Genomic DNA, 16205 nt, shown 5'->3' with positions numbered 1-16205 from the left:
TGGAGTCAAAGGCTTTTCATCTCATTAACTCTCCTCCTCTTACTGACTCCCTTCAACCTCTGTCGCTTCGCCACACTGTTGCATCTTTATCTCTTTTCTATCGCAGCTTTAATGGTCATTGCTCCTCTGAACTGTCTGCATGAATTCCTCCACCTCTACGACGGGCGCGTAGCACCCGTCTAGCAGCAAACTCTCATCCCTTTTCTGTCCAACTCTCTAATGCAAGAGTTAACCGTTACTCCCAGTCCTTCATTTATGCAACAGGTCAACTCTGGCACTGTCTCCCACTGTCTGTATTTCCTGCTGCCTATGATCTCCAGTCTTTCAAACGCAGTGTGTCCAGGCATCTCGAAATGAATGGATCTTGAATCTGGTTCTCTCTTGTATTTTGTTTTTCTCTTGGAGGGAACTCTTATTGAGGGCTCATGGCCTTTGGTTCCTTCTTCCTCGCATAAAAAAAAAAATTAAAAAAATATCTCCGAGGATCTCCCCTTGCCCTGCAGAATTATATGGGCTCCTGGTCCTCCCTCTGGGGATTCACCCCTCTTGTTTCCTCTCCCTTCAGAAATATATCCAGATTAGGTCCAAACAATGAAAGTCTTAAACAATGCCCTGAATTCAGTCAAACAGATGCTGGTCTCCAGAAAAAAAAGAAAACATGGTTAGCTTTTTTTTTTTTTTTTTTTTTCCATGGAAAGGGTACATTACAGAAAATTAACCTAACTTGGAGTGATGGATGGAGGGAGAAAAACTTTGTAAAAAATGAGGAACTTAAAATCTCTCACACTTCTTGCATCTATGTAATGGTTTGATAAAATACCCATGAGCTACTTAAAAGGTTTAAAATTTCCCTTAAATACCCCCTTCCACTTTACTTTCCCCGAGTGAAATTTTTACGGTCAACTAATCATTACTTCGCTCTTTCACTCCCAGTCTCAATAATACTGGCAGAATTACGCTCGACACTCTCCATCTGAGCATTATTCCCCCCCAAATTACGAAACAGTGGGTCAGCCCGCGTCATGCAGAAGGGAACATGGTGGTTCTCCTCCATTTTCCTGTAATATCTGCGCCAAGGTCAAGCCAGTGTCCTCCTGCCTCCCCAAGCCATCCACACGCGGCTTTACACGCCTTTATTCCGCATATCTACCGAGCTGTCATATTCTGTGACATCTCTCGGGGTACAAGTTGACATGTTTGTTTTGACCGAGGATGAGACGCGTTGCCATAATACTTACAGAGGTGGGAAGAACCAGAGGCGAGTTGAGGTGACAGGCGCGAGATGTGACAACAATGGCGAGTCTAGACATCACGGGCCTACATCTTTACCAGCCTCACCCTCTTTCTTGTCTCTCTACAGAACTGTTCGGAATTGTGCTTTATTGTAAAGGAGTAGATAGTGTGGTGATACTGGTGCTGTGGCTGTGATATACAGGGTGGTTTTCGAAAGGATAGATATTCAGTCTGTATGGAAAGGAGTTAAATATCCTATATTTGATTTCCTTACAGCTATTGGTGTATTGGAGATGAGTTTTATGTTTTCAGTAAAGAGAAAAAAATAAACTTTGCTTTTCGTTACAATGATTTAGTAAAAGACAAAAATATTTAACCCTAGCTCTATATGAACTAAATAGGGACAAAGTTGGTATGAAACATTTAGATGGGGAATATTTCTGCTGGTTCTCAGATAACTAGACAGCTTGTCTAAGTTTATTGCTAATTTATTCTTCTGTTCCATTATAAACATATATATTGTATGTATGGTAATTTGATTATGAACAGAGTGCAAGCTAGCTGACAAAGTTTTTAAGCAACACCCTCCTTGCCAGCTTCACCTTAATCTACAAACCTAAATACTAATAATTGGAAAATTACAGTTTCTCAGTTAGTTATATCATTACCACATGAAATTTACAAAAAAGGGACTTTGCAATGTAAATATAACCAATCTGATAAGCAAATATTTATATTTGAGCTCGAATTGTGATAAACAAGAGAGTGATTATTCGGACTCTTTGATATATCGCCACTTTCTACCCATTTCAATAATAGTTACGCCAGTGTGTACTGCTTGAGATTAAGTTTAATTTTAATATAGGAAAAGAAAACTTTTTATGATGCGATAAGTTATGCAGGGACAGTATGACTGTATTATATCAAGAAACGATACTGATAACAACAGAGACGAAATCTGTACACTACCGAAGTCAGAAGAAGTTGGACTTGGAACCACGTTTTTGGTGAACGTGTGTGTTAACACCTGTGGTTGTATATGGAAGATGAAGTTCAAAAAGAAGAGAAGTGGACATAATAATGCTTCTGGCGTCCGCTCAATCGTCAAAGGTCGAAAAGAACAGAGAAAGCAGAAGAGATTGCAGAAGAAACAAAACAGAGCACTGTATGCAGCTCGTCTGCAAGGCAAGCATCACCAACGCCAGAACAACAGTGGAGGGGAAAAAGTCGAGTCCAGGCCTGGTAAGATCAAGCAGCTCCAAGCTTTGGTTGAGGCGGAGAAGATGAAAATGAAAAGTAAATTTCCAAATAACCAGTCGCCTCTGAAAGTGAAGAAAAATTTGACAACCCCTAAATCTCCCATCCAGTCAGACGAAACTGGTGGATTTAAAGCATCAGTATCTAATTCTGATCGTTTGGCAAGACTTCAAGAATTTGTTAATAGAGAGGCAGGAATAAGCCAAGGAAAAAATAGCAAAGCAGATAGAGCGGATAAAGATTCAGGAAGTAATGACAGCAGTTATAAAGGAAACTTGATTAAAGATAAGAAGAAATTAAAGATGTTAAGAAAGGAACAGAAAGACGATACCAGAGAAATAAATAAGCTAGCCAGACTTCTTGGATACAGGAAGCCCCATCAGAAAAAGAAAGTAGCACCAATTTTTGCTGATGATTTTGGAAGTTTGTTGGAAGATATTGATGCAGGCACTATGGTCCATGGTGATAGTTATAAAAGTGATGACAGAAATGCACAGGACAGTGAAGACGATTTTGAAAAAGATATGGCAGTTGCACTTGGCCAGGAACCAAAGAAAAAGGGGAATTTAGATAAAGATGCAGGCATGAATGGGAATTTAGAGAATGAGAGGGATTCAGAAAATGTAGATGAGCAGTTTATGCAGCGTGACTTTGACGATTTTGAAAGTGGTATTAACAGTGAAGATGATGAAATGAGTGAGGATGATGTGGATGAATCTGAAGGAGAGGAAGATGATATTGATGAAGAAGGTAGCATTGGCTGTGATGATATGAGTGAAGATGATGAGCAAGGCAGCAGTGCAGGAAATGACCCTAAATATAAAAGGTTTAGAAATGATCTAGATGATGATGATGAGGAGGAGGATATTGAAGAAGAAGAGGAAGAGAACAGCTTTTTGGATTCTCAGGCTGAAGAGGATAGTACGGAAGAGAGTAATGATGACGGAGAATTAGTCCATGACATAAGGAGAGAGGTAGATTATGCGTTTGAAGGGGGTTCAAGATATTACAGCAAACCAGAGATCCTGAAAAATGGCCAAGAAAATGATATTGACCGATACTCTAGTTGCAGTGAGGATGACGAAGATTTAGAAGACTTTATTGTTGATGATAATCATGTGGAATATGAGGATGTGAGTGATGAACTTCCAGATAAACTTAGTGATTCCTTATCCCCTGTTAAGAAGAAGAAGAAGAAGAAGCGTATAATAGTTCCAAGCGATAACAGTGAAGATGATGGGCATACTGAAAATGAAAAAGATGTTGATGATGATATCTTTTTAATACCAGGAGGGCAAAATGAGGAAAGGAAAAGAAAGGAACTTAGTGATTCTTTATCCCCAGTTAAGAAGAAGAAGAAGCATGTGATAACAAGTGATAACAGTGAAGATGATAGATACATTAATAACAGAAAAGATGATGTTGATGATATCTGTTTACTACCAAAAAAGAAGAAAGAGAAAAGGAAAAGGAAGAATGATTTGCCAAAGAAGATAATAGTGAACATATCTTGTGATGAGGGCGATTATGAAGATTCTGATGATGCTTCTCATGTTGATAGTGAAGCTGACAAGACAAGAAAACAGGAGAATGAAACCTGTAAAATAAAGAAAACAAAAAAGAACACAAAATCTTCTGATAAGGAAGATATAGAGAATAAAAAATCTGTATTGAAGTTAAAGAATAATCTGCCCAAGAAAAAAGCTGTAGTGCAAATACCTTCCAGTTCGGATGAAGAAGCCTGTAGTATAAGAAAAACAAAAGAGACTAGTAAAAAGTATTCTGATGTGGAGGATAAAGAAAACAAAAAATCCAGACTGAAAGAAAAGAATAATGTGCCAAAGATGAAAGCTGTTGTTCATGTATCAGCCGGCAAAGATGACAGTGAAGACTCGGATAATGAACACCATATTGATGATAAGGGTGACAGGAAGAGAAAACAAGAAAAAGAAGCATGTAACAAAGAGAAAAAGCAAAAAACACAATCATGTAATCTGAAAGATGTGAAGAAACAAATATCCATATTGAAATCTGAGGACAAAGCATCCCCCCAAAAGAAAAAGAAGGCAAGAGTTTCCTTTGATCTGCCAAATGCAAATGACTCTGATGAATTGAGCGATGAAGAGGAAGAAAATGATGAATCAGAATCAGAGGCATTGTCTGTTGAGGAGGAGGAGGAGGAGGTGGAGTGTGTAGCAGATGGAAAGGAGCTAAAGGAAGATATCTATGGGAGGCTGAGGGATAAGGATGGAAACATACTGAACCCCAGTAACAGAGAAGCAGTGGGTACTGGCAGATATGTTCCCCCTGCACTAAGGAAGCTCATGGCACTGAACACCGATGAGAGGAAGAAGGAACAACTTGCAAACATGAAGAAGTCACTGAAGGGCCTCTTGAATCGTCTGGCAGAAAGTAACCTGGGTGGAATTGTAAGCCAGATAGAGGGAATGTATCTAAAGCACAGCAGGAATGACATGAATGATATAATTACTAATTTACTGATGGAGTCCCTGGTGGCACCAACACTCACGCCAGAGAGGTTGGTGCAAGAGCATGCCTTGCTGGTGGCTGTTCTCTCTGCAAATGTTGGAAATGAGGTGAGTAGAAATGATCTGTTGATGTTCATGAAAGTGTAGTTCATTTCTCTTGGTTGGCTAGGCCTTTGCTAAAGCATCCACTTCTTTAACCTCCACGAGCCTCTGGTTTTGCCTTACAGTGCAATGCCCCAAATCCAAAATGGTCTGGATTAAGAGGCTCTTGGAAAACTGGAACTGTATCATTATCATCAGTTATATGTACAGACATGCTGGATTAGCATTTCTTAATCGTTTGCTGTATTCATGTTCATCTTTATTATTCAACTTTTTTTTTTTTTTTTTTTTTTTTTTTTTTTTTTTTAAGGGGATAGAGTCACAACAGAAAATCAGTCGTAGTTCAAGTAGTCCAGTTTGAGCTGCTTGGGTTACTGTAGACCAGCTCACAGTTCTTTTAGGAAACTGATTTTTTTTTTTTTTTTTTTTTTTTTTTTTATAGAGGGAGAGGAATTCTGGAATTTGGATTTTGGGGATTACATTGTAGCCTATTTACTAAAGCTTACAGTAGCTATATATTTTTTACTTTTTTATCAGGTATAAGTTCTGCTGCAAAATTTTCTTTATAAGCGACATGATATCTGGTCATTTTGATCCATTTATATTTTGCACTGTCATTTCGCTCAAGTCTAAGCCAGTTTGTCCTCCTCATAGCTAGCCATACCTAGCTACTTTTGACCCTCTCATTGACAGCTAAGGGAGAGATAGCTAACAGGCCTAATTTTGATTTCATATCTAGGTTGGTGCTCACATCCTGAATGAGTTTGTGCTGAGATGGAGTGACAGCATGGACAGTTTGCCAGTTGGAGAAGAGGTGGAGACCAAGGAGCTGGATAACTTGCTTCTCTTCACTGCCAACTTATATAATTTCCGTGTGGTTGAGGCTCATTTGATCTATGATATTCTAAATAGATTAGCCCAAGGATTTTCTAGCAAGGAGGTGAGAAGATGAATTTATTACTAGTTTGAGTAAAATAACCACAACACTTTTGTCATGGTTATCCCACATTGTGTTGGAGATGCTGACAACTTTGATCTCTAGTTTCTTGCCACTTATATGCAACATTATTGCAAATTGGTTGGCATATATTAGATATTCTCCTTCAGTGACTATAGTTGATTTGCTTTTACCTGGTGTAAATGGGCCTGTCCTATAGCTTGAATAATTTGTGGATGCATTGATAAGCTTAGTTATGAGATAGGAATGAGCATTCTTGGTTGCTATTCAAATCAGCACTCTAGTCTGACTGCACTTGGCCAACAGCTCAATCGAAAAGGGTTAGGAATCTTCATCAGGTTAGAGCAGATCTGTGCTGTAGTTACTACTTTCTGATGATCATGCTGTGCTTTTCATCAAATACCAGTATAGTACTCACTATGTGGCTCCTTTCAGGTGGAGCTTATCTTGCTTATTCTTCGGAGTGTTGGGTTCACACTGCGCAAGGACAATCCATTGGCTCTTAAATCTCTAATAACCAAGATTCAGAGCCAGGCAGCTGCAGCCCAGAGCAAAGATGAAGAGGCTGAATTCTCACGAGTGCGCTTTATGCTGGAGGTCATTCAGGCAATACGCAATAACAACATGGCCAAAGTACCGAATTTTGACCCAGCACATTCTGAGCACTTGAAGAAGATTCAGAAGGGTCTCATACGCAAAGGTACACAAACTTCCCAGTTAAATGTTACGCTGGAAGATCTTTTGAAGTCCAGGGAATGTGGGCGATGGTGGATTGTGGGGTCAGCTTGGTCAGGGACATTGCCAGGAGAGAAGCCACCTCAGGAGAACAGATATCAGAATCCTGCCACAAAAAACAAAGCTTTAGAGGCAGAATTTAGTGAGAAATTTAAGGCAAAAGCAGCCAAACTCCAGCTGTCTCGCCCACCAAGAATTAATATCTTGTACATCATAACTGAAGGTTCTGAGGACTATCTGGATGCCTTTGAGAAACTCTTGCAGTTAAGTCTACCTGCCACTCAGGAACGAGATCTGTTTAGTGTTGTCCTTTTGTGCTGCCAGAAAAGTAAGGTTTATAATCCTTTCTTTGCCCACTTAGCTGATAGAATGTGCAAATTTGACAAGAAGTACAAAAGACTCCTACAGTTTGCTCTTTGGGATAAGTTCCAGGAAATTGAGAACATAAAGCCGAGAGAAGTTGCAAATCTAGCCAAGTTCCTCACTCATCTGATAGGAGAAAACAGTCTTAGCTTGTTCATTCTTAAGCATATTTCTTTTATGGAAGCAGAGAGTCAGATGATTAGTTTTTTAAGACAGATTTTAATTGGATTGCTTCTTCACCCAGCTGGATCAGACACAGTGCATCGGGTGTTTTCAGAGCTCAGTGTCTCACCTAAACTTGTTGTCCTTCGCCAGAGTTTGAGAATATTTATATTGAAATTCCTTAGTACAAAAAAGAATAAAGAGAATAGTGAACATCAGATGTTATCCAAAAGAATTGAGGAAGTGACTGATATATTGAATAAAGGCAGAGGAATTAGCCTATAAATTATAAGTAGCTCAAACTACATGGGCATACTGGGTGATGTTAGTTAGCTCTATCAGAATTCCTAAGTACAAAAAAGGCAAGACAATAATGGACAGTAGATGTCCAAGAAAAGGATGTGATGGAAGTATTGAATAAAGGCAGAGGAATTAGTCCCTAAATGGAGCACATTTTGTGTGTGAGTAGTTGGTACCAAATTATTTTACTTTTGTATTATTATGGAACTTCCTCAGGACCTCCTAACAAGCCAACAAACAACACCACTAATATCAACAATCCTGAATGAAACAGTGCTCAGAATGGACGGGGTCTTAGCGCCAAAGTAGCATTATGTTGAGGTGTATTGTGCTGTGTGTTGCTGGTTGTAGTACTGCTAGGCCTCAGAGAATGGAGTATCTGTCTAGTAGCCAGAGCTGGATATGTTTAGAAAATATTCTTGCTTAACTGTAATGGATTAATAATGTATGTACTAGAATTTGAGTTTGATTTGTATCATGTTGAATGTGGTGTCCAAAAATAATGTAATTATTTTAGTTACCGTAGCTATAGGGAAGTTTAATGTTCAGTTCTTTATTTGGGGTATGAAATTAATGTACAGTAATTATTTTAATTCAAGAGAGGTTCATTGTTGAGTTCTTAATTATTTTACTGTTTTATAGTACTGTGTGGTGATTTAGAAGACAGATTATAGTTGCTATAATTAGTTTTACAAGAGGAATATCCGAGGAGATCCAAGAAAGCATACATGCCTTATTTTCCTTGTGTGCCTTAAAATTTAACCAGTAGAGAGTGGAGTTAGGGGCTGGAAACTCACCTTCTGTGTATTGTAGAGATGTTATGGCTCCACTTCCTAGCATTTGTGTTGCTGGCGACTTATACCTTCTTTAGCACAGGTGGGGAGCATTTAAACCTATAGTTTCATTTCCTAAAATTCATATCTCTGATGTAGTAAAGATGCTTTGTTTTAGCTCTTCTTTCTTTTGTGTACATAATAAATAAGGCTGATAACTTCAAGAAAACTGTTCTTATTGGGTGTTCATAAAGTCATGGTGGGTTTACAAATATTTATTGCATGGAAAAAGGGTAACATAATTATCAGGGTGTATTTTTTTGCCTATGAAAGTAATTGTTTATTGTATTTATTTTTTTTAAGGCTAACTCAAGCTGTAATGCAGCATCTCTTATGCTAAGCTGTGTATGGTACATGCAGCAGATTTTTGTAACCCCAATGGGACTTTGACATCCTGTATATTTATATTATGTACCAGGTACTAGTAAATACTCCTTACAGTATATACGAACACTTCCTGTGTTACATAAGTCGTCCGTTCTAGAAGGTTTTGTGAAAATCTGAGTTTGTGTAAATCAGATTTAACCCTTTTCATACATACACTTCATCTTTGAAGTCACTTACTCGATACAGTGTAATAAATACACTGTCTACACATCAGCAATAAAGTAAACACAGTACTGCACACGCTGCAGTATTTTAAAACTAAGCCCACTGTAAGACATCCCTGTAAGGCCCGATTCTAGAAGTCAAGTTTTAACCCAAGAACTGTGTGTGTGTGTGTGTGTGTGTGTGTGTGTGTGTGTGTGTGTGTGTGTGTGTGTGTGTGTGTGTGTGTGTGTGTGTGTGTGTGTGTGTGTACCTGTATATCTATTTGTGAACAAGTAGAGTTTATCAAAAATATATTGTGCAGGAGGGGTCTGATAGTATCCAGAATGGCCAATGCAGCTTATGAAGTCCAGAGAGGATTAATTTATCATCATTTGAATATGCATGTAAAAACAGTACCCACTAGGAAGTGTCACAACCAAATGATGTATGGCATCCTCATCAAAAGAAGTTTACCAGTGTTGGGTAAAATCATTGAGCATTTTTCAGTAGTCGTCATCCATGCAATCAGATAATTTTGTGCCAATGTCCACTGATAGTTTTTTGATCAACTGTACAGCATTTATAGGGCAGTTTAATATTGTGGTTTTTTTCTCTCTATCTATCTGTTGCCTGATGCCTCAATCCTGTTTGGGGTGGCCACAAACAAATCGCCTTCACGTCGCCCTGTCCCCCGCCATTTCACTGCCCTGTTCCCAACTCACACCCCCCTCTCTCATATACCTCTACACCCCATCCCTTCATCTCATCCTCGGCCTCCCCCTCCATCTTCCCCCCTCCACCTCACTCACATACACTCTCTTCGTCAGTCTCTCACCCTCCATCCTCTCCACATGGCCAAATATTATAGTTATTTTTTATTTTATTATTAAATATAATGCTTTTTACTGTTTTGTTTTGAGTATTCTCCAAAGTTTACTAAATTGAAGTATGGATATAAATTAACAGGACAGAGCAACTATATTACACCATAGGTACTCCTGTGCAAGTGAAGTGGAGTAACCACTTCTTTTGCTCGAAAGGTAGGTGAAAGTGTGCTTAAATGGTATAGTCACAGAGAGAATATGTCTAAAGTGAAAAGGATGTTCATTGAATGAGTGGTGGAAGGAGGTGTGGAGGCAAAGATGGTTTGATATGGTAAGTGAATCATCATCATCATCTAGCCCTCCATTTCTAGGGTCCAGAGAACCATAAAAAAAATTGTTAGAATGAGATACTAACCAAAGTTTGCCCAGCTTAATGAACCACATTCCAATTCACTCACTATTCAAACTCCCAGAATCCTGGCTCCCTTGATGGGTCAAAAACATTCTGCAGGCAGCATTACACACACCTATCTGACGGAATCAATCTGACTGCTGTCAAATTAAAATGGGATACCAAGTGGGTGGGTAAGAAAATGAGGTATAAAGTTTTCAGACAGGTTCAGTTGACCACTACTCCACCTTCCTCTGCTCCATGCTAGTTCTAGTAATATCTCAAGATCTAAGGTCATGACACACCACCTTGCCCCACGTCTTCCTCAGTTTGCCTCTCCATCAATGGCCTGGTGCTTCAGTACTTTTACACTACCTCATCCAACTCCCCTGATACATGCTCTGGACATGTCCAAACCATCTCCATGTCCTCCTTTCTATTTCCTTCCAATGCTTTCTTCCATACTGTATGGCACTGTATACTGTTATGATCATGGTGTGGCGACATCATCATTACAAATGCAGTGGAGCATCAGTTTCATGCTCACATTAAGGAAAAGTACTGATAAAGGATAACGGAACACTTCATTGAAAAAAACATACTGTATTTATTACTTATCCACGGACAATTAGAAATTTTTAAAAAGGTCCTTAAAATTATAAGTACTTATGACACTAGTTACCTTAAAGTGGCCTGATGCCATATTGCATATGTCACTTGCATATCAGCTGTTATTATTGCCTATATATATATATATACTGACTGGAGGCCTCTTAACCCCTACTGTCCAGTGATGTACAGCATTATTCCTCATTCTTGCAACCACCAGACCATTTTATTCAAAGGACAGACTTCTGATAACAAAGGGGTTAGTGAAGGCTCTATCTAACTCCCACCAGTTTGGAAAGCCTCTCCAAAGCTGAATTAATTTTATTCAACTTAGCACAGACCCTAGTTAGCAATGGGGTTAAAGAAGTCTATGATTACCTCCAACAGCTTGAAAAGTTTCTCCATAGCTGAATAAGGTCATCTGGTGATAGGAATAATGGAATATAAAAATACATCATATTAGTGAAATGGTTGAACATCATACATTGATGAGCTTTCCAGTGCACTGAGACCTGGATCATCATTTGCATTTTATTCTTGCCCTCTCTGGATGATTTTGTTCAAATTATGTAATATTTTACAGACTGAAGCATTTAGATAGAGTATAGCCTTAAGAAACCCCATCACTATAAGAGGCCTTTCCTAAGTTAAAGAAAATTATCTGGTAACTGCAAGAATAAGCCAAAAAATAATGTCACTCAGAGTCAGGGAATTAAATAACTCATCAGTACAATATAATCCTAAGCAAGGGGGTGTGTATAGACATCTGACCAATGCAGTACTGTTTTATACCTGTACACATTTTTCAGCTTAGAGGATCACTTCAAAGAAAAGTAAAAATTCTAACAGGCACTCCCATTTTACTCCCTTTGATGTGCAGAGGACTGAGACTAGGATAGTTTAGTTCAGTATTTTTAAGAGTAGATGCCCAGCCTTCTTCCCCTAGTAGTATTATACGATCAGTGTGCCTCCAGTCACCTCTCAGGGATCAAACCTAAGGAAGGTGTCACTCCAACTGGGATGTTCTGACCAGTTACCAAATTTATACACTTTAATGATCACACTTGAATCCAGTAATATGCTTTCAAAGTTTAGATACAGTAGCTATGATTTCTTCTCTTAATACCTTCAATGTAATTATTGCTTGCATTTTTTCTTGCTATTACTTCATGATATGTACAGCTTAGGAGAGACTTTTCTGATTGCAGGGGTTAGATATAATCTTCATTAACTCCATCGCTCTCACAGATCTTTCTTTAAGGTACAGAAAATCATTGGAGATAGCAAGATCAGGTTAATGACAATGTTGTCCTCCAGATAACTCTTCCACTAAGACTTATTTTTTTTCTTTTCTTTTAACCTACCACAAAATAAGTTTATCCAAGTTAGGAAGTACCTCTAACAGTGAAACGGTTAGAGATGGCTATGTCTTCTTCCCTAAGAAGTCTCCCTTAAACTGAGTAAGGTTGTCTAGTAGTATGTCATCAAACAGAATGGGTCATATAATGAGAAGGTTGCACATATTCCTCTGATTCCATGAAAGACTTCACTTCTTTTTGCTGTCACAGTCTGAGTTAATGCTAGTAATGAAATATTTTTACTTGTTGGCACCAATGACTTACCAGTCACTAATCTATTCTTACATCTTGTAGCAGTGATTAGAGAGTATGCAGTTATGTGTACCATTTTGGGTAGGGGGCTTGATTGATATGAAGGTTCTTGTGAGTAAATCTGAGATGGTGTCACAAATGAAGAGCACAGTCATGAATTACTACACTGCATTGCATTTCCATATATTTATGCATACTGATTACATTGTAGTAGTTTTCTAGTCAAACATACTTCATTGACACTGAATACTGTATATCCTAAAGATACCATACTACTCTTTAAACTAAGTACAGGATATTGAACATGGCACTGGATGACAGAACAGTATAAGAATTATGGTTCAAGCATAAGGGAACAGAGGAAGAAAAATAGTAGCCAAATATTCCCTGCATGCCTTAAAAGCTGACTAAAAGGAATAAGAGCTGGAGATGGATGTCCCCATCCCTGTGCTCCTTTTATTGGCTTTAGACACTGTGGAATAGAAGGCAAACTTTTGTCCCTGCCTGAACCTGGACATTGTTTTTTCCCTGTTACGTTCACTTTCCTAGGCTATGTGAACAAAGGAACTATGTCATGATGAATGATTATTCCCCAGTTCTGTTTTTATGAGTATATAAACTAGAAAATATTTTTGCTTTGATTTTTATACAGTATATCATACATATCGGTTGTATTCTCAACACTGGCTGCTATAATATTATATTAGCCCCTCAGTGCTTAAATTAATCTGCTTTTATAAACTCTGATTTCAGGGATCTTTCATTTCATTCTTGCCATCTCCTGATGATTTTATTCAGACTCTTTAAATGGAAGAGGTTAGATACAACGTTAGTAAACCCTTCAGCATGAAAGGTCCTCCATCTGTGTATAGCCAGATGCCTCCTTAATCCTGGAAAGGGTGGCCACAAATAAACTGCCTCCATGCTATCCCCCCCTCTGCCATCAGGTTGCCCTTTCTCCTGTCCTGATCTGAATTAAATCTCATGCTATCATACCACATGGATTCAGTGGGTTTAAGGGCACTTCCTTGTTTAATGTCCTAAACTTCATTGGCTGTGCTGACTGGCTACCACTAAATGATTCATGGCAACTAATAACCCCTTTAATCCAATGACAAATTATATTCTTGATGTCTCATGATGATATTATTCGTTTTAAGATAGATTTCTCAAACTGGAGGGGGTAGTTATAGCCTTAATAAACCCCTTCAATATGACAGGCCTTTTCTAATTAAAATACTGTACAATCATCTGGTAACAATGAGAATAACTGAAAATGCAGCACTTCGACTGAAGGGGATAAAAAATATTTCTGAAGTATTAATGAGTTGTATCAGAAGCACAGCATGTTAAGCAGTGACTCAGTATACTCTTATCAGATCAGAGTACCAAGACCTTATGTTGTCGGTTGGAGTAAAACTTTTCTTATCACAGGTCATTAAATCACATACTGTACAGTACTGTATTTCTATGATTGGTTAGATATTGGTGTTATAGGAAGAAAATACCTGGTGTTTGTGCAGGCCCTCTGGTATTATATAACACCTCCAATCTGAGGATGATTCTTGCACTAAATTTTCATTATCTGCAGATGACTTTATTAACCTCTTCTTCCTGATGACATTTTTTCAGTTTTATTCTTGCTACCCCTACCTGATTTTTATTGAACTTAGGAAAACTCTCCCTTACTGAAGGGGTTAACGAAGGCTACATCTATCCTCTCCTATTTAAAAAGCCTCAACTGAGAAGAATATATTAATCTTGCCCTAGCATGCATAAGCAATAAAATAAAACACCAAATTCAAGGTGTTAAGCTCAGGAGGGACTTTCTGAACTGGAGAGGATACCGTAAATACAGGTACAGTATAGCCTTCGATAGTCCCATCATTAAACACTTTCTCATTAGTTCTATACCTGCAAAATCATCTGGAGGCAGCAAGACTAAACCAAATCAGATGTTGTATCAAAGGGATGAATGGCAGGGGCAATATTAGGCACAGCATGCTTCATAACTGTTCATTTCACACCTCTCCAATCTGGTGAACTATATGTATTCATTTTATTCTTGCTATCTTCAGATGTTTTTATTCATCCTGAGAGAGATGTTTTGAACTGGAGAAGTTAAATAGAGCCTTCAATTACCTGTTCACTACAAGACATCTCTAAGCTGGATGTCATTTGATGGGAGAGGTTAGATTTAGCCTTCATTTACTCCTTCACTACAAGACCTTTCCCCAAAGCTGAATAAAGATCATTTGGAAGTTGCAAGAATAAATCAATAAAGTACATCACCAGACAGAAGATACTAACAAGATGCTTGTGATAACTTATTGTTGCTGCAGCCCCAGACTCATCTAAATGTGAATCTAGTGACCTGCAGGTTGAAGCTGCCCTCCTCCTGCCATTCACCCTCCTCATTTCAGGGGACAGGGGAGGGAATGAGGGATGTTTGTAAAACTGCACAGCTCCACCACCTGGTCATAATGATGCTACCAAATAAAAGCATCCCTCTCCAGCACCACCAGGATGAGTAGCGTGTAGTAACTGCTCTTAATTTCTTCTTGACACCAGACATCAATGGAAAAAATGAGTCTGGTTTACGAAGGGTTTACAATATATATATATATATATATATATATATATATACAAACTACTGAACACATATGTGTGAGTGATAAACAGTAGAGTATTTTTGAAAGGTACAGTTGCAGACACAAATATCATTCCACTCTCTAGTCTACCAGTCATGAAATTTAAACAATATTCTAAAAAGACTGTTAGCTTCTGAAGACTGTATCACTGGGTTTTTCATTATCTATCATTAAAAAGTGAATCAATATTTATGTCTGTAACTTTACACTGTCCCTTCGGCTCCTAGTTAAACTACGGTGTATTTGATATGGTCGTACATCTCTAAGTGTTCAACCTACATATAAACACACATCTCATTCATGACTGTTTTACCTTTGATAGGGTAATGTAGCTGCCCTGAGGTAAAGATGTGCCAAGGTGAAAGTGTTGTATAGTTCTTTCAAAATCAGAGTTACACTCAGCCATAATTCAAACCCTTCCACACCTGCCCAACCTCCTCTCTAACTCTATAACCTCTAATTATGGTCTGCTCCAAATCAGAATTTCAGTTTCATGTGATGAAGTTAGAGAATCTGGCAAGAAGAGGAAGAATGAGAGTCATGGCCGGGTGTAAAGCGAATCTGAAATAGACTATAGGTTAGTGTCAAAATCAGAAATGACGAAAACAGTAATGTTAAACATTGACTCGAACTCCTATGTTAATTCTACCCTGTACATCCCTCAGTATCTATTAAGAGCCTCACATCACAACTCTATACAGTATATGGTTCTGTGCATGGTATTTTCCTTTACACTAATTTTCTGTATTTTTTTTAACTGCAAGGCAAACTCTTCAGTGCATTACTTCTAACCAGACATTCAGCTCAATTGATGGCCAAATGTAGTTAGACTGGAGAGTTGATCTGACTAGTTACCAAAGAAGACACATTCTTACTTTATAACTAAGGCTCTATCAAATTTCATGTAATCATTGCTTAGTACAGTATTCAAGTTGTGAGTGACCTCGTTCCGTCAGGTGAGAACAAACTGACTACACTTCAGTCTCAGTGTCGCTAGGCACCCATTGTAAGGCTATAATGAGATAGTTTAGCCTTGCTGTTACTCTACTTTTTCACTCCTACAAAAGTTATTCTGGCACTTGACTAGAAAATGTTCTCAGACTATTGTCAGACAAAAGTATGCTTTTGGGGTTTTCTTGACTACTAGCTAAATTTTA

General features: G+C 38.3%; 1 protein-coding gene across 1 annotated transcript; it reads left to right on the top strand.

The window, feature by feature from the left end:
* Positions 1-2279: 2279 nt before the first annotated feature.
* LOC145391027 (uncharacterized) lies at positions 2280-7771 on the top strand. The gene is made up of 4 exons (XM_080265760.1): positions 2280-3290; positions 3399-5087; positions 5821-6021; positions 6475-7771. The coding sequence occupies exons 1-4, from the start codon at positions 2280-2282 to the stop codon at positions 7582-7584; spliced, it is 4011 nt and encodes a 1336-aa protein (XP_080121886.1). The 3' UTR covers positions 7585-7771.
* The last annotated feature ends 8434 nt before the right edge of the window (positions 7772-16205 follow it).

Source organism: Coenobita brevimanus, chromosome 16 (assembly GCF_032717465.1).
Source record: "Coenobita brevimanus isolate Jiangsu-jjx chromosome 16, ASM3271746v2, whole genome shotgun sequence".
Lineage (NCBI taxonomy): Eukaryota > Metazoa > Arthropoda > Malacostraca > Decapoda > Coenobitidae > Coenobita > Coenobita brevimanus.
The sequence above is the reverse complement of the archived record's forward strand: the minus strand, read 5'-3'. Positions and strand labels throughout refer to the sequence as shown.